The sequence below is a fragment of the Vipera ursinii genome, assembly GCF_947247035.1.
Source record: "Vipera ursinii genome assembly, chromosome: 1".
Lineage (NCBI taxonomy): Eukaryota > Metazoa > Chordata > Lepidosauria > Squamata > Viperidae > Vipera > Vipera ursinii.
Window position 1 is genome coordinate 266,602,149 of NC_139512.1, and position 20,195 is coordinate 266,622,343.

General features: G+C 41.8%; 1 protein-coding gene across 2 annotated transcripts in view; it reads left to right on the forward strand.

Annotated features, from left to right (window-relative positions):
• PDE7B (phosphodiesterase 7B) overlaps positions 1-20,195 on the forward strand; it is a 154,475-nt gene that overhangs the window by 85,920 nt on the left and 48,360 nt on the right. The window contains exon 3 of one of the 2 annotated variants that reach the window (XM_083368055.1): positions 13,541-13,606. The exons of the other annotated variant lie outside the window; for it this stretch is intronic. Coding sequence (XP_083224181.1) covers positions 13,541-13,606 — 66 coding nt within the window. The remainder of the gene's footprint in view (positions 1-13,540; positions 13,607-20,195) is intronic. 2 annotated transcript variants of the gene reach the window in all.

Genomic DNA, 20,195 nt, shown 5'->3' on the forward strand with positions numbered 1-20,195 from the left:
CAACACAGGGACATGCACAATCATTTAAAGTACCATTATATACAGTATATGTATAGTAACAATGCAGAAATGTCTACTTTCCACATCGCTTTTCAGATGCCATCAGGAAGTGATATATATTATAGTCGCTCCCTTTTTTCTCATAGATCTTTTAATAAGTTCACTGCATGAATGTTTCCTAAAATTGCAACACAAAAAAATTGTAGATTTTTTCAAATGACTGAACAAGGAGGATCAAGGGATTTTTTTTTCTGACGTAAGGATGCAGCATTCTTAGGCATGTTCTACAGCAAGGAAGGACAACCTGGAATTCCAAGGATGCAAGCAACTTTCAGACCTTTTTGTGTATATTTCTGGAGAATCCTCTGACCAAAGTTCTTTAATATGTTAACATTATTTCTGGCTTTTTTTCGTTCCAGGAAACAATTTTTTTTAAAAAAAGTAACCTAAGCCCAAAGAGAAGAGAATGCTAAAGCATCACCCAATCATGGGAATCATGCACAGAAAATCTTGGTCTCGTCACTTGGCATCATCATCCTGCCTACTCTGTCTCTTGACAACCAAAAAACATTAAGTGAAGACCCTAACCAGTATGGCCAATGAAGCAGGATAAAGACTTCCTAGTTATTTGCTGAAAGTTGGGTAACAAAGTGGGCAGAACAGCCATTGCTTAACTTTGTCCTCATGTTTCTTGACCACGTTTACTACCCAGACCTCACAAGTCTTTTACTAATATTTCTGTAGGCTCTGTGTCCCTAGAAATATTCTTTCATCTGGCTTTGCTTATGGTAAAATTACATGGTTTGGGAAAGGTCAAATTACTACAACATTGGTGGGAAGTGTATCCACTATATTTAGATAGCCTGTCACGTACTCTCATGTGTGGAAGCACGCAGTATGTACAACTTCGTGATCAGCATGCGTCATTAAAACCAAATAGCAAAAATCTGCAAGTAATCAACCTACAGAATCTAATATACAAATATTGTTTTGAAACTTCAATTTTTATTTCCACCTATAATGAAGTTGCTCACTTTGAGTAAAGTATCAAATGTGATTGATGAATCATTATAAAATACTGCACAAGGGTGTTAGCATTGCTTGATACATATGCATTAAGTTATCTGAGAACATTGTTTATTAATTTGTATTTAAAATTACTGAAATTAATTTAGGCTTTCAGTATTGCATGAAAGATCCATGTCACTTACTGCTGAAATCTATAATTTGGGAATAGCTGTAAAAAAGCTTGTGGTATCAGAAATATATAGGTTTATGTTATTTTTTATTAATTGCTGAAGGGTCTGTTGCAGGGGTCCCCAACCCCTAGTCTGTGGACTGGTACCGGGCCGCAGCATGCCAGCAACCAGTCTGCACAAACAAGCAAAGCCCTGGGATGCAGGCAGCACACAAAACCAGGTACTCTCCAGTCCATGGGAAAAACTTTCTCCATGGAACTGGTTCCTGGTGCCCAAAAGGTTGGGGACCTCTGGTCTATTGGGGGGAAAGACTATTTTGATGATAAGATGATATTTCCATTCCTCTTCTTAAACAATGAAGTTCACCAAGACAATTTTTTTCAGTCAGTGTCTTAGGATGCCATTGCAACTATGCATTTGCTTCTTCATATACAGCGCTACCTTGGTAGTCGTTGTTAATTAGCTATGAGTACCAAATCAAAATTTAACCATAAGGAATAATGTAGTGAGTCACAAGGCAGCCAACACTGACAAGTTCTAGCTTATGCATTGAGTACCAAATAAATGATGAGTACTGGGATAAAATTTTCACGCCAAAATGGGTTGAGTACCAAATTTGATGAGTTTCAAAGCAGTTGAGTACCAAGGTACCCCTGTAAATGCATGTAGCCTTTAGATCAGGGGTGTCAAACTGCCGGCCCACGGGCCGGAGCGTCACGGAGAAGCCGCGCTCATCTCATTTTCAGCAATGAGAAAAAGTTCCGATACGTCACGCGACGTCACATGACGTCGCAAGTTTGACATGCCTGCTTTAGATGGTGCAACTGAAATAATGCTTGATTTTTGTTTATTGTTTTTACAAGGGTGTAATAGAAAGTAGTATAAATCTGAACCATCTGGTAACTGGTACAAAGGAATGATAGCTAGCCAATACATGAAATCTTGAGGAAGAAATAGATAGAAAAAAAGATATAGAACACTTTTAGCAAGGCTAAATTTTTCCTTGATACAAAAGGTATTCAGCCATGACTCTGATGATATAATTAATCAAAATCCTCTATGAAATTGGCATTCATATTTGCCGCTAATATGGATGGGTTAAGTAGGTTGTGTGCATAGTGCACTATGTTTCATTTTGCCTGCAAAAGAAGTGAGAGGATAAAAGATGCCTGTGTATGCACAAACTATGGTGCTTTATACACAATTCCTGCTAATGCCGTAGAGCTGTGACTGTAAAGTGTATTAGTTCAATGTTGAATATTCAGACTCCATTTAAAGTTTGTCAGTTGGAGCTGTAGTTTGAAACTTTGGAGAAATCCTTTGATTTCATGCTTTTTTTGCTTTGTATAGCTTTTAGGTTGTGCTGTTGTTTTTAAAATTAAACACTCTGCATTTGGTTGGTTTGTTAAACTTAGGGGTTGTGCCCTCTATCTTTTCTCTTATAGCTTGTCGACACTCACTTTAAAGGACGCATTTAAAAAATGTGATGGCTTCTGTGTTGATTTGTGTACCCTTTGTGTACCCTTTTCTGACCTGTACACGGGGACGTGATGCAACTGTTGCTGAGCTTTTGCTCAGTCTTTGGTTCCGTTGATGAGGTCTCAGAAGGGTTTTGTTTGCTAGTTGTGAAGCTGAGGGTAAATACTATATTTTCCTTTACTTTTAGTCAGTGCTTTTTTTGTAAAAGAAAAAGGTGCCGGAACTCACACATGTCATACAACCCACCTTGCCTACCCTACAAGGTTCCATCCAAAAAAGGTGCCGGAACTCTGTTCTGAGCGTTCTATGAGAAAAAAAGCCCTGCTTTTAGTGGTTCTTTTGCTGTTTTGTTAGGATATTTTACTTCTTTATGCAAGAATAGAAGACAGCAGTGTTTTTGATGCAATTAAAAAGCATACCAAATACAAGGCCTGAACTTGCTAAGTACTGAGATGGTTGCTTATTCTGAGCATCAACTGCCCAACTACTGTAAAATTGGCCATGATGATGATGATGATGATGATGATATAATAATAATAATAATAATAATAATAATAATAATAATAATAATAATAATAATAATAATGAAGTAGTAGTAGTTGGAAGGGACCTTGGAGGTCATCTAGCCCAACCCCCTGCTCAGGCAGGAAACCCTATACCATTTCAGACAAATGGCTGGCCAGTCTCTTCTTAAAAACTTCCATGATGTTGATGATGATGAATGACCACATAGGAAAGGAAATAAAGTGCACAGCAAATACACTTTTAACCTGATTCACTTCTGTTCAAGTTTTAAAAAGGTTAATTGAAAAGAATACAGTTGAAATTATTTTGTCCAGTTGATTAGCTGAACATCTAAGTATTTACTTAAAGAAATGAAAGAAAAAAACCTTTTATTGAGAAGAGCAGAGGCATTCTGATTTTCTGCTTCTATTTCAACTATTTCCTACAAGGATTTAATATTTTGAGCACGTTTTAAAATCATCCCTTGGATCTTTTCCCCCCCCCCTGTAAGTTGGGTAGCTGATTTCATTAAACAAAATCTGTCACCCCCTGACTATTCTTGGCACCCCGAGTTACAAAAAAAGTAGCAAGGGGCTTGCTGTAATTTCACATTGTTTTCAGGGCTCAAACATTTCAAATGTTTCAAATATTTCCCATCAGAATGCAGTTTGAAGCAAAACTCATATCCTTAACAAATAATTTTGGCAGGTTAAACGTTGGCTTATCTTGTAATATTTTCTCTGTTTTCCTACTTTATTAGAACAGAATAATTCATCAACTGACTTATATTTAGATAGCAGTTTTATGTTCTTTATTTTCTTAGTCCTAACTTCTTTTTTTTTTTTTGCTTTATACTTTCCATTTGACTTCTGTAGATCTGTTAGTTTGATCTGTGTGTCATGCTTTCAGGAACAATTGAGGTTTCCTTTGTCTGCTAGATTTCCAGTCTCCGATATATTCCGTATACCACATTGTGTATCATAAAAATGAACCAGGATAGAAAGAGCTTCAGAGAGTTAAAAGCTATTTCTCTTTCCAATTCCAGGCAGTTATGTCAGGTTGCTCTCTCTGATTGGTTTGTTTTTGACTACCAGGTCAATTTGTAATAAAAAAGCATCCTTCCATTGTTGAACTCTATATACTGTGTATATTACTCAGACCTGACTAGGCAGACGGGGACAAATTGCTCTAATTCAGAGCAACATTAGCATCAGCAGGGGGATCGAGTGATATATAATGTATATAAATTGAATTGTCAAATTTTCTACCTCCAGCTAGACTAACAGTCTGTGAGGCAGTTTTGAAGCATTATTTGTTGTTTTGGGCTAGAAAAACAGAACAGGGTTCTTGTGTTACTCAGTCTGTAGTCTCTGGTCTGCATGTGTGTGCTTTCAAGTCAGTTTTGACTCCTGGCAACTTGTCTGAACAAAACCCTACAATTTTCTTGAGATTTGATAAGTGGTTTGCTCTTACCTCCTTCCTAGGCTGAGATAGAGGCACTGGCCCAAGGTCACCTAGCTCTTGACCCAGGTGAGACTGGAACTCACAATCTGCTGGTTTCTAACTTGATGCTTTAACCACTACACTAAACCTAGTCTCTTTTGTTATGTGTATGTAGATATAATGGCTCTTGAAGACAAATAGTAGCTCTTACATAGCAATGGAGTGGACAGAGAGGACCAACTAAGAACTTAATAACTGCCATGACAACATAATATGTTGCAATCCCAATACATATGGAAGTGTATACTTTTGATAGGCTTTTTGCTTCATTTTAACTTCAGAATGAGCTAGTTGTTATGTATCCAGGTGCAGGCATCTGCATAGCAGCGGCCACTAGGGGGCGTTGGCCTGGACGGTTTTGGCAGGAAACCTAGTTTCGGCGGGAAACCTAGGGCCAACCCCATTGGCTAGCCGCCTACCTGGCCAGGTATATAAGGAGGCCAGGTTGCCCTTGTTCTCCAGTACGAACCCCCCCCACAATAAAGAGCTGAACACGTACTCCGGCTGGCGTCTCTTCCTTGCGTCGGACCCACTACATTACAGTGGCGACGAAGGTGGGATCCTGCCGACAGAAGAGCTGAAGTCACTGGGGGAATGCACCGCGTGCTGAAGGGAATAGGCATCTTTCTTTCCCCCCCAACGCGACCGCCAGCCACTGCGGCCCGGCTACCACGAGCAACCTGAAACCACCTTCGGCCACCGCAACCGTGACTTGAACCAGACACCGCAGCAGCCAATGGAAGATCGATGGCACGAACAGGACAACCCCGTGAATTCTACACCCGCCACCCGGAGAAATGGGCCCGATATCTGTCACACGCCGAGCTGTACACGAGATTTAATCAGATCTTGGAGGACGGCTTGAAGGCGGCAGCCCTGCTCTGCATCGGTGGACCCACACTCCTCGAGGTCATGGCAAACCTGTTCTCCCCAGATCCCATAGAATCCGTCTCTGACCGGGACCTCGTCGCCAAGCTGAACGCGAACTTCCGGCCCCGCATGTCCGCACTGGCCTCGAGGTCGCAGTTCGAGAAGAGGGACCAGCGTCCCAATGAATCTGGGGCCGACTACATCGCCACCCTACAAGAAGCAGCCGTCGCCTGCAAATTTTCGAACTTGGAGGAGCGGCAACGCAACAGGCTGGTTTGCGGCCTACGCGACACGAGGCTGCAGGAGCACCTGTTCGCGAAAGATGAGGTCTCGCTCCAGGAAGCCCAGGACGCCATCCTGGCCCATGAAGCGGCCTGCGGGGCTGTCCAGGCTGTCCAGGAGTCCAGGACCAGAGGCCAGATGGGCAGCATCCACCAGCAGGTCACCACGGCCGAGGACGAGGCGGACAAACAGAGCATCGACCTCTTCCGGCAGAAGTCGACCCCCGACCAACGAGAAAGACGCCTGGACAATCCCAAGCTGGCCAACAACTCGCAGAAGTGCGCAGGCTGCAGCGAAAACCATGTGCGCAGCCTCTACAAGTTCCAGTTGGCCACGTGTCAGGCCTGCAAGAAGACAGGCCACATAGCCGTGGTCTGTCGTAGCCACCGCCCCCGAGAAGAGATCCATGAGCTGCGCCTGGATGAATCGCCTTTGAGAGGTACTGGGGCCCCGATCCGATTATGAATTGGCTATGTTGAGAGCCGGCTGGCCATCCACCACACTGGTAGCCTCCGGCTGCTCAAATAAAAAATTAAACTAACAATCCGCTTGCAGGGCGTTCCCTGCAACATGGAGCTTGACTCCGGCTCGGCAGTCTCCGTCATTTCTGACGAGACCTTTAATTACATTAACAGCCAGAGCAAGGAGCGGATTCAATTACGGCCCTCAAATTTAGCACTAACCGACTTCCAAAACTCGCCGGTCAAGGTAAAGGGGGAGGCCACCCTTTCCGTGGGGTTTAAGAGTCACGAGGAGCACCTGGAGGTAATGGTGGTAGAGGGCCGGAGAGCCAGTCTAGTCGGCCTAGACTGGTTTGAGGCCCTGGGAATCGCGGTCACGGGGATCCACTGGATCCAGGGAGAATCTATCGAGGCTGTCTGCAAGGAGTTTTCAGACGTCTTCGATGGGAAGCTGGGGAAGTACACAGGGCCCCCCATCTCGTTCAAATTGAACCCGAGCGTCGCCCCCATTAGGGTCATGCTGCGGCAAATACCCTTCGCGCTCAAGCATAAAATCGAGCGCGAACTGGACAAGCTGGTGGCCCAGGGAATCTTAGAGCCCGTAGATGGGGGAAAGTGGGAGACCCCGATAGTCACCCCACTTAAACCCAACGGGGAGGTGAGGATTTGTGCCGACTACAAATGCTCGGTGAACCTACAAACCTCGGTGAACCTACAAACTACAAACCTCGGTGCCCTAAACCCGCACGCTTACCCGGTCCCCACGGTCAGCCACGTTCTCGCTTCCCTCCAAGGCGGTGCCATCTTTGCGAAGCTCGATCTTGCGCAGGCATACCAACAGCTCACGGTTACCAGGGCAACGGCTGACACTCAGACGATAGTAACTCACAGGGGAGCCTTCAGGGTAAACAGACTGCAGTTTGGGATTAGTGTAGCTCCTGTCATTTTCCAGGAGATCATGGAAAAAACCCTCAAGGGCATTCCAGGAGTCTGCCCCTATTTTGATGACGTCCTGATTGCAGGAGCATCAGCTGAAGAACTGGCTGGTAGGCTTAGGGAGGTTCTAACCAGGCTGCACACTGCTGGCCTCAAACTGAAGAAGGAAAAATGCAGCATTGGGGTTCCTTCCACAGAATTTTTGGGGTTCAGGATAGATGCCAAGGGAATTCACCCCACAGAGTCCAAGGTAAGGGCAATCAAGCTGGCACCCACACCTAGGAACAAAGCAGAGCTACAGGCATTCCTGGGTCTGCTCAATTTCTACCACACCTTCCTTCCACAAAAGGCAGCAATAGCAGAACCATTACACAGGTTATTGGACAAGAAGGCAGCATGGACCTGGACCCCCATCCACGACCAGAGTTTCAGAGCCTTAAAGGCACTCCTGTCTGACAAATCCACAGTAACACATTTCATAGAGTCCAAGCCCATTTGCAATGCGTCCCCATACGGTGTGGGCGCTGTCCTAAGCCACCTGGAACCTTCAGGGGCCCAAATTCCAATTGCCTACTATTCTAGAACGCTGTCTGGAGCAGAGAGGAACTACACCCAAATAGATAAGGAGGCCCTGGCAATAGTGGCAGGGGTAAAAAAGTTCCATGATTATCTATATGGCAGGGAGTTCACAATTTACACAGATCACAAACCACTGCTTGGCCTGTTCACAACGGACAAGCAGACCCCCCCAAATTCTATCTCCCAGAATGCTCCGGTAGTCTATCTTCCTTGCAGCGTACAATTGCAAGCTGGTGCACAAGCCAGGGAAGGAGATGGGCCACGCAGATGGCCTAAGTAGGCTACCCATAGACACCATGGAACCAGACCTGGCCCCAGCAACACAGATCCTAGCCATGCAGGAACTACCAGAATGCCCAGTACATGCCAAGGACATTGCAGCCAAGACAGCCTCAGACAACATCATGAGCAGGGTACACTTGTGGGTTTGCACAGGCTGGTAGGACAAGTCCCTGGGACCCGAATTCCAGGCATTCTTCACCAGGCGACATGAGATATCCACACACAGGGGTTGCCTCCTTTGGGGTAGCAGGGTCATCATCCCCACAGCATTCGGGGGCAGAGTGTTGGAATCCCTGCACGAGGGGCATCCGGGGGTGGTCAGGATGAAGGCACTGGCCAGGAGTTACCTCTGGTGGCCAGGGTTGGACAAGGACATTGAGGAACAGGTCAAGGGCTGTTACACATGCCAGAGATCCAGGCCAGAGATGCCACACGCACCCGTGCACAGGTGGGAGGCCACACACACACCCTGGTCCCACATTCACATTGACTATGCGGGGCCCTTCCAGGGTCAACTGTTCCTAGTGGTAGTGGATAGCCACTCTAAGTGGTTGGAGGTAGCTCCTGTCCCCAACATGACCTCAGCAAGGACAATGCAGGTGCTCAGAGCCCTCTTTGCCACACATGGCCTCCCCGATGTAATTGTGTCTGATAACGGGCCTCAGTTTACCGCTAATGATTTCCAGCCGTTCTTGAAGGCGAACTGGATTAGACACGTCACCTCCGCACCCTTCCACCCATCGACTAACAGGCAAGCTGAATGGATGGTAAGGACGACCAAGGACGCACTCCAGCGCATAATCAGCAGGGACTGGCATCACAGGTTGGCAAATTTTTTGCTTGTACAACACACCACACCATGCGTTGCCACCGGAAAGAGCCCAGCAGAACTACGATGGGGACGGCGCCTCATCACCAAGCTTGACCGGCTGCACCCTGACCGGGTGGCGGCAAACACTGAGAAGCCACCTACACACAGGGTGCTCAACGTGGGGGACCCAGTTTGGGTAAGGAACTACAGGGCAGGTCACACATGGATTCCGGGGACAGTGGTTGACAAAACAGGGCCTCTATCCTACATCGTAGGGGTGGAGGGGGATCGACACATCAGGCAACATATTGACCAGCTCAGAGGAAGGGTCCCTGAGTGCACCACACACACCCAACGCGACTATCATACACCAGAAGAGGCCAGACCAACCGGAAACCACACGGACACTGAACTAGTGGAAGATGGCCTTCTGCAGCCAGCCCTGCAGCAGCAGCGGGGCATCATCAGTGGCACGAACCCGGCAGCCGGACCTAACCAAGCGCAGGAGCACCACAAGGCAGATGTGCCGAGCCAGGGAGAAGCCACACCCAGACGGTCCACCAGACCCCACAGGACATCTGCATACCTAGCAGACTATGTGTGCAAGTGATCTCAACTCGTTGTTTTGTAATATGTATGCATTGTATATAGTTATGTGGGCTATAGTTATAAGGGAGGTTCTTCTCTAAGGGGGGAGGGGTGTTATGTATCCAGGTGCAGGCATCTGCATAGCAGCGGCCACTAGGGAGCGTTGGCCTGGACGGTTTTGGCGGGAAACCTAGTTTCAGTGGGAAACCTAGGGCCAACCCCATTGGCTAGCCGCCTACCTGGCCAGGTATATAAGGAGGCCAGGTAGCCCTTACTCTCCAGTACGAACCCCCCCACAATAAAGAGCTGAACACGTACTCCGGCTGGCGTCTCTTCCTTACGTCGGACCCACTACATTACACTAGTAGTAGTAGATTATCCCTTTGACATGACTGGATGATCTCTTTTACTAAGGCTTTTGGCTCAATTTAATGTTACTAGCGAGTGATTTTAAATAGGGTAGGCTTTAATGGGATTGTGGCATTGCTTTATAAACTGATAATATCATGATTTCTATATGGGACTAGATTTTGTTCATCAGTTGTTATCTTCTGATAGCAAGTATATGCTTACACACAGAGAGAAGCTTAGAACAAACCGAAAAGTGGATAATAAAATCAGGAAATGCAAATAGTACAAACCTTAATAATTCAGCTTAAAGCTATACTTAAACTACGTCAGCATCTGTGAGCATTTATAAGAGCAGCATCAAGCATTCTCTTTACTGAGCAAAACTCATTGCTTATAAACAGTAACTTAGAGATGTCCAATGGCAAAAAAGAGCCTGTTAATCAACAAGTGGAAATGATTTCTTAGTCACCAAACCAGGCTGATTATGGTAAACAACATCTACTTAGCAGAAGATCTTTCCAAGAGGAAAGGAAGCTCCAACATCCTGCTTTGTACACAGAAGACATTGGGCTTTCTCCAGTAGACAGACATTCATTAAGTGTTAGAAGAATTATTTCTAACAGCAATTCCCGGTCAGACTCCAGTGACTCAATTCTTAAGTGTTTCTTTTGAGAGGATATTTTTCCAGACTTCTGGAAAACTACCACCAAATATTTATGTCACACCTTAGGCATTAGTTTTCAACACATCTTGCAGATCGTTAATTAATGTTTGCAAAATACCACAACATTGCAAGCATTCCTTTGAAATAAGAAAGAATGCATACAGAGCTGTGGGAGTAAATGAAAGGGGGTGGGGGGTTTACCTTAAAGGCACTGTTAAATCAGAAGTTATAAGTAGTGATGTTTGGCTGCAAGGAATTTTTCAAGATCGGAGTTAGACAACGTTCTCCTTAGAACAAGCCAAAAATTATTCAAGTTCCCAAACAGTCTCTATTTAAGCACGACTTTATAAAAAACAGTAGAACAACAACAAAATCAGCTGACATGATCCTGAAGTCAGGAATATCTGCATCATCAGAGTCTTATCAGGGAACGTGGAAGGAGAAAACAGTTATTGAGCTAACTTCAGTTCATTCAGCAGTGGTTTGGGGCGATGGTCAAGATTGCTCCAAAAACTTTTTAACTGAAAAATGGGCAAACAATGACTCAACCAGCATTTTTGAAAATATAAATATAAAAATATATAGTTGATCAGGACTTCATCTTTTAAATATAATCAGTTTTCCTACTTCCCCTCTTCTTTTCCTATTTCTTCCCTTTAAGTTGGCCTAGTATACATCATCAGAGCCAATTTGTGTTAAAGGTGGAGAGCTAGAGACTATGTATTCTAGTCTTGACTTGGATTACTTTGGCCGATTCACTAGTTGATATGTGGCTTCTAGCATGTCAGTAAAAAGGCCAAAGCATTGTACATGTCTGCTATGCACTATATATTCACAAACACACTATAGAAATTTCTTGAAAGTTAATATTTGCTTTCCAATCTTTTTTTCTTCTTCTATTGAATCATGTCCAGTTCTCAGAGACTGCCTGGATAAGTTCCTGCAGTTTTCCGCAAAGTATTTCAGAAGTGGTTTGTCATTGTTTCCTTCCTAGAAATGAGACAAAGTGAATGGCCCAAGGTTAGCAATAGCACTTAGACTTATATACTGCTTCATAGTGCTTAACCACCCTCTCTAAGCGGTTTATAGAGTCAGCATATTGTCCCCAACAATCTGGGTCTTCATTTTGCCCACTTCGAAAGGATGGAAGCCTGAGTCAACCTTAAGTCGGTCAGGATCAAACTCCAGATTGTGGGCAGAGTTAGCCTGCAATAGTGCTTTCTAACCACTGTGCTACCCTGGCTGCACCATGGTTACCCATTTGGCTTCATACCCAAGGTGGGACTAGAATTGATCGGCCTCCCACTTCTAGCCTGATGCTTTAAAAACTGCATCAAACTGGCTTTCCTTCCAATCTTACATTTTATGAAAAAGGGGCTTGTATATAATTTGAATAATACCATTTCAGGAGACCTCTTTCTGTGTCATTGTCTCAGATACAAAGTTTTAAGTGTCATTGTGATATATTATTTTCTCTTTCTGGAGGGCTGGGTGTAGATGAAGCAGTATCCCTAGGGATATATTTAATGGAAAATAATAGTGCATGTGTTTGATGAAAGATTGTGTAAAGCCTGGTCATGAACGATTCCTTGTAAAAGATCAAAGAAAATTTCTACACCCAAATTCCTAAATCTGTCTAAACACATGGGAGAGGGCATATGACTGATCTTGACATTCTGTGTAGTTCTTTATGTAAACCTAGCAGTTTCCCCCTTCCCACAACAGCTCCCTGTGTATTATCCCACGTGGTTCTATCCATGATGGATGAAATGCAAGTTGTTGAGAATGAGTGCTGGAAGGATCCATTCTTTTGCTTACTCTGTGTGCTTCTCTTCTTTATATTATAGTTCCATTTTTTTGTTTCCCTCTCAGCTATGGGCTGCCTGGGAAAAAGACTGATATAGCCAGAAGTCTTAACTGTTTATTTGCAACATGCCTTAAAATTAGTCTGAAGGAGGTATGAAGTTAGGCCAAGGACTAAATGTTTGCATATCCCTGCTTTAGGATATTGTGGAAAAAATATGGCATTATAATTTTAAAAAAGAGATGACCACTATTGTATGTTCAGTGAAGGGGTAGTATGTGTTTCATTGCTAAAAGGACAGTATATTCATATTTCTTCCATGAGGAACGGCTCAGATCCAGCGATAGAAAATACACAGAGTTTCTTAAAAATGAATTTGTACAAATTGTTGCTTCCCTGACTTCTTTGTGACTTCCCACACCAACAAACTTTTACTCCTAATTTTTTTTCATTGCACAAGATATATCATAGACAGTGGGGTTTTGTCTAAGCAGGAGATAAGCATCCATCCTTTTTGCAGCAAAGTAATCCTTCCATTATTGACTTCTTGTCTTTTGTCTGTTATTCTTTCTTTGGCAACAAAGACAATTTATAGAATGTGATCCTTTTAAGCGTGATTTTTTTTTTGTCAAAGAAATAAGAGACAATGTAATTGGAGTCCAGGAGAGAACAGGATTTTCTTAGTAATCTGTGACAGTTGTAATATAATTTAAATTATTATTAAAAGAACATAATTATAAAGATACCCACCTCCCATAGATTTTCACACAATAAAGAGATGTTAAATCTGCTCTACAGTTTCAGAGCATCCGATTATATCTTATTTCTTTTCCACCTGACAAGACATTTTAAAGAGGGTACAATAACCACAACATGCAAAAGAACATCGTGTTCCAGGCAGCACAATTTAAATTTCTCTCTCCCTCTTATACAACAGTCATGCTGTAACTTTTATAAGTGCAATATTCTTGGTTGGTATATGACTTTTCTCCAGCTGTTTAAAACAGTGCTAGGCACAATGTTACAATCATTCCAATAAGAGTAAACTATATGTAAATATTTATTTTGTTGGCTTTCTACACTAATGGTACTACTTTATATTACTTTCCTGAACTAACAGTACTTAGATCTGAATCAATGGCTCCCAAAAGATTCTACTAATGCAGTTACACTGCAAACACTATTTTTTACCTCGCCATTTCAAACTCTAAAATTTTCCTTTTGTAGATCAGATGATCCTCTTAAGTGTTGCTGAACTGAAAGTCCAAGCAATCCCACGCAATCTGGTTCATGGTAAGAGATGATGGGAGTTACAAAATCTTTTGTACTACCAAGTGTCCGGTCCTCAAAGATTTCGTGGGGCTGTATGGTTGGTGGAGTCAAAGCCAGTACTAGGTGATCCCTCTGGAAAATGGTGTTCAATTGTAGACAGGTGGTGAAGTTTGCAACATTGCAAGACATAATAGGGGTGTCCTGCTCTCATTCATGTAGGTCAGAGGTTCCCAACCTTTTCTATACCCCGCACCCTTGAATGCTTCTGATATATTCTCGCACCCCTTACAAAAGTTCAAAATAACGGCAACAAATTATGCATATGCACAATGATTTTGAAAACCCAAGGTTTCTCACCCCCTGGAATATTGTCTCGCACCGCCAGGGGGTGCAGGCACCCCTGATTGGGAACCCCTGATGTAGGTTGTATGAAATTCAGTTGAGAGCCTTAGAGAAGAAGGTTTTTAACATCTTCCATAGAAAGCTTTAAATTTATCTTTTCCCTAACGTAGTATCTTCTAAATATGTTTGATTTTATCTCCCACAGTCTCCCAGCCACCATGTCAAATGACAGGTCAGCCAACATGTCACCCCTACAGACCAAGAAATCAATTCCACAGGAAGGCTAAAACTGCTTTTATTAAGATTGGCTATAATATCAGAACCTTGAAATTCTGATTATGGTATACCTTCTCCTCCCCCTTCTCCCTCTTATATTCCAGTGAATTAGCACTTCTGATGGGGTCTCATTGCTTTGGGCTTAAAAATGTTTCTGCCCTTTTTATCTGAATAATGGTTGGGGCATATTTCCATCAGGGCCCTATGCCTTACTCTCTATAGTGGCATGATAATTAATTAAACTGACTGGAAGATTATGTAAATTGAAATCCAATCCATCTGAAGGCTGAATTGTGTGATACTGCAAAGATTATATTCCAGAGAATAATGGGGACTGAGATAGTCTGATAGAATTTCAGAGAGATACTGCAGGAAATTATCAGTCTTCTGATCTAACATAAATTAAATTCCTTGATATTATTTTATTATTGCACATAACACCTTTTAAACCAAACACGTCTTTCTTATGGCAAGTGGAAGTAACAGCACAAACCCAGAAAAAGTGCAATTTCTTTAGACAGCAGGTGTTACATAAGGACTCAGAATTACCTGTTCTCCTTTCAATCCGTGTCTCTGTCCACCCCTCTAATCAACAAGAGTCCAATCTTTGACAAATGGGAAAATACCATTGTCCTAATCTTGCCAAGAATTGGTTTCTGCACACAGGGATCTCTGGATCTAGCATTATGGCTTCAAATATTTTTCATAAATTAGCTTTCCTAAAGTAGATGTCATTGTAACTGACTTTTTTTCCTTTAGATGTATAATTTTCTCAGATAGGGGAAGGAGGGGACAGAAAAGGGAATCAGGAAAGTAGGTGCAACAGTGAGGAGTTTTTTTTTCCTGATCACTGCATCCCTTCAAAGGATGTCAGAAAGCAGGCAATTGTTTTAAAGACAGGACCATCATCCCACCAGTGTCACATTCTTAGTTTATATTACAGTGGGATTCTTCCTTTACTTTACTTGGTAGAGAAGAACCAGAATTAGAAAAAAAATATTGTGGAGCTTTGATTCCTTTGCCTAGCTATAGCTATAGCAGCAGATAACTGAAATGTTTTTGAATAGGTGGGCCTATGTTATTTCTTCTAAACTGACTGTAAACTATTCTTCTGCATCACAAATACCTGACTGCTACTGAGTCTTACCTAAGACCAAACTAAACAAAATGTTGGCAGTGCCCAATGAGAGCTTCTGTTTTGAAAACTTTGTTTGCTTTTATGGGGCACTGTCACAGGCATATGGAGGTCAGGGGGAAAAGCCTAAATCACGACCCTTGGTTCATGCCATTAGGCAAGACAATGATGCGTACCTTGTAGAAAAGCAATGATGTATACCGAAATTATGCATACATTTCACATTTTTCCAGATTCTAAAATAATTCTCTAATTTTGTTCAATGTCGTGCAGTTATTGTATGTACTTTGACACATTTTAATTGGCAAGCTGTTGGCTTATGTAAGGTGGGACCACAGTTTCAGAGATCCAGCACAGAAGCATCTATTGGTTAAATTGCTTCCAGAACTGCAGAGCAATTCCCTCTCAACATTTTAAACTATCTATCCATTTTGCATAAGCATCCAGTCTTAAAAAAGAAAAAAAAACATAGTCACAAGAATACCTATTATCTGGAATGGAATAAAACGCAGAGATATGATTACAGGATTTTCCTTACTCGGATGTGTTTTTTTTTCTTCAACTCTGACCTGTGTCTTATGAAGTACGGGCAATCAGGCAACAAAATTGGAAAAACATTTGGCATTGTACAAATAGCATGAGGATGTGATGAGTTAAGGGCTGCAATTGAAATGTTCTCTTTGCACATACTGTAGTTGCCAGAAAAAAACCTTGACTGGAAACTACTTTGTTTTGGAATTCAAAGTGGTGTATGAAAAAGTAAAACTTCAGGCACAAAATCTCTGGTTATTTTTTATTTTTTTGCTTACATAAGACGTGAAGAGTGTTGGGGAATATTGTAGTGCAACTAAGTGCATGTTGAATAAATGCTTAAAGCAATTCTTGGGTTAATACAGAAGTTTCAGACAATTTACAAAAAAGGTAAATGTGTCTTCTACTACATTCCTGATGCATAAAATTATTAAATTAATGTAAAAAGGAAACACAACAAATAATGAAAAAAGAGTTGATGTCCATATTATATATAATAATTTTTGAGTGCTTTAGTACAAAGAAAATAAGTATAAACACAGTCTTTAAGTAGAATGTGATTGATTTGTCTAAAACTCTAAATACATGTTATTTCTCTTTTGTGGAGCTGTGTTTGATTAAGGGAAAAAAACTGTTGTATACTTCTAGTTTAAATGTGTGTCTTTGTGTTAAGTAGATAAGTAGCCAAGTTTGAATATTTCCTTTTATTTTCTTTCTTTCTTTCTTTCTTTCTTTCTTTCTTTCTTTCTTTCTTTCTTTCTTTCTTTCTTTCTTCTTTTTTTTCTTTTTTTTGTGTGCAAAACTTCTATTCAGCCACATCAAGGGTCAAATCAGGTAGAGCCCTAAGTGCATGCATGTAATTGTAAGCATTAAGGAAATAAATGCTATGGATCAAATTTTGCTGTGATGTCATTTAAATGCAAAGTGTGTAGCACATCAGCCTTTGAGGACAAGTTGGTGTATAACAAGTAATTTAGGAGTCTGATTACAGCTTGAAATGCCAGCTGTTGTTTAGCAATTTCCCTTGGTGCATATACTGTCTAGAATACAAGTAAACACAAAATCTATTATGTGAAGAGTTTACTGTCTGGAAGCCAGAATGTCCCTGGTTCTTAAGCTGAAGAATAATGGTAGTCACTAGGAACTTCTGATCTTTTCGATTTTTGAGCAACCTGTTCCAAACATAAGTGCACTTCTGATTTCTCTTCACTGTGTGAAGAGTCTGAACACAAGAATCTCTGCCTCAATGGCTTATTTTGAGTAGGGTGAGCAGACATCATGACTTGCATGCTCCTTCTTGCTGACAGAATGTGGCACTCTTTGTATATAGGCACTACAGTCCTTCAAATACATAATTCTAAATGATTATGTCAGATAAATTAAAAAAGTTCAAAAGAAAATGTTTAAAAAGCCAGAAACTGAGTTATTAGCATTTTGAATGTACATCAGTTTAATAATGAGAGGAAACATTTAATAATGAGAGGCATGTGAAACATTCTGTTCTCTTTGAAAAAGTAGCAACTATTTAAACAAGTGGCATGTAGAGAAAAAGCTCTTTTTCCCCCTGCATCACCTTAATCACTATCACACAAAATGGTCCTGATGGTTCTTTGGTACGAGAATAATAATACTAAGATTAGCACAGCTGTCCTAGATTCAGTACAGGATCCAGTCCTGATGATTGGGGACAGTAGAGGATCCAGTCCTGATGAATGGGGAAAGAATAGAAGAATTATTTTTTTTAGTGTTTGGAAATAAGGAACCTTGTTGCCTTCATATTTCCCAAAGCAGAAGGCACTTGGGAAATAAACAGAATTAAAGATGGCCTAATTTGCTTTCCCAATAGGTAGCAATGGTAATACAGACGCTGTGAAAAATCCAGATGTTACAACATCTTCTTGATCATGGGATATGTTGTACATTAATTGGCAAAGAGAAGGGGGGGAAAAACCAAAATGCAGGGAACAAAACTCACTGTGCAACATAATGATGATGATGATGATGAAGAAGAAGTAGTAGTTGGAAGGGACCTTGGAGGTCATCTAGTCCAACCCCCTGCTCAGGCAGGAAACCCTATACCGTTTCAGACAAATGGTTGTCCAGTCTCTTCTTAAAAACTTCCAGTGTTGGAACATTCACCACTTCTGGAGGCAGGTTGTTCCTTTCTTCTTGTACTGCCCTAAGGTGCTTTGGAGAATAGTTTGACTCCCTCTTTATGTCACAAAGGGACGCGGTGGCTCAGTGGGTTAGGACGCTGAGCTTGTCGATCGGAAGGTCGGCAGTTTGGCGGGTCGAATCCCGAGTGCCGCGTAACAGAGTGAGCGCCTGTTACTCGCCCCAGCTTCTGCCAACCTAGCAGTTCGAAAGCATGTAAAAATGCAAGTAGAAAAATAGGGACCACTCCGGTGGGAAGGTAACAGCGTTCCGTGCGCCTTTGGCGTCTAGTCATGCCAGCCACATGACCATGGAGATGTCCTCGGACAAGCGCTGGCTCTTCGGCTTTGAAACGGAGATGAGCACCGGCCCCTAGAGTCGGAGACCAGCACGCATGTGCGGGGGAACCTTTACCTTTACCTTTTTTATGTCACAGCCCCTGAGATATTGGAACACTGCTATCATGTCACCCCTCGTCCTTCTCTTCATTAGACTAGTCCAGGGGTAGGCAACCTCGGCTCTTTTATGACTCATGGACTTCAACTCCCAGAATTTCTGAGTAGCATAGCTGACTCAGGAATTCTGGGAGTTGAAGTCCATGAGTCATAAAAGAGCCGAGGTTGCCTACCCCTGGACTAGACGTACCCAATTCCAGCAACCGTTCTTTATGTTTTAGCCTCCAGTCCCCTGATCATTTTTGTTGCTCTTCTCTGTACTCTTTCTAGAGTCTCAACATATTTTTTACATCGTGGTGACCAAAACTGGATGCAGTATTCCAAGTGTGATGATTCTGTCTAACCCACATTTTTCTATCTTATCTTGTAGTAGATTGTGGTCTACTTTATCAAATGCCTTACTGAAATCCAAGTAAATGAAATCCATAGCATTCTTCTGGTTCACTAATTTCGTCACCTTGTCAAAGAATACGATTTGTCTGGCCTGATCTGTTTTTGACAAATCCATGTTTCCTTTTGGTCATAACTTTGTTTGCCTCTAGGTGTTCACTGATTCATTGCTTGATTATCTTTTCCAGAATCTTTCCAGGTATTGAGGTTAGGCTGATAGGTCTGTAGTTTCCTGGATCCATTTTTCCCCCCTTCTTTTTTTAAAGATGGGAACTACATCAGCTCTTTTCCAGTCCTCTGGTGGTTCCCCGGTGCTCCAGGATCTTCGAAAGATTTAGTTCAGTGCTTCTGAGATAAAATCTGCCAGTTCCTTCAGAACCTTGGGGTGTAATCCATCTGGTCCTGGTGATTTGAACTCATCTAGGGTGGATAGGTGCTCACTTATCATTTTCTTGCCTATTTTAACTTGTGTTTCTAATCTAATACCATATTTAATACTGAAACAGGCATCTCTCCTTTACACTGAAGTTGATTAACTAATTAATTCTTTAGAAGGTAAAATATTTGAAACTGATGGCAGTTGTTTCACTTTGATTGATTTTTTTAGAGCCCAGCCATTTCATATGTAGACATGTTCTTAAACCAAATCAGAATGCTCTACAGCACATGTGTGGTGGTGCTGATATATTTGTATACAGATGTTTTTTTAAAAATATGGTTTGTTGATTTTATTTTTGTTATTTTTTTGTTATTTTTTTGTTATTTTTGTACAGCTTTTAATTGTTACTAGCTTCCCAGTTTCATGTATTTTACATGGCAGCTATATAAATTGAAATAATAAATCAATAACTTTCCACTGAAATACCTTCCAGTCATGTGGAATTCAAATATCCCTCATCTGTTTAATACTTTTGCATTTTCTTGCATGCTGTTCAGTGCTATTTTGAGTCTCTTCCTTACTGTTGATTTGTATGTGTGAAAAACTGAATGTAATTTTAAATGTATTTGTATCACATTCTTTTTTTTAATCTGCTGTTGCCCCTGTAGAAGATTCTTATATAACTGAATTTCAGCTTTTCTTTTTCCCTATGCACTCTTCCAGTCAACATTTTTTATAGTTGGGATGGCTGGAATTTCTTTCCCATTTTATTTTTTCTTTCCTGATCAGGTTTCATCTTTAACTATTCCCTCTTCTCTTCCTGTCTATGTTAACATGTATAGCATGAGTATTTCCTACACACACATGAACATCAATGAAATAAGCAAGGCTTTTGTACCAAGGAAAAGTAGCACATAATTCAGAAATGTAGGTTAACATGCTCTTAGA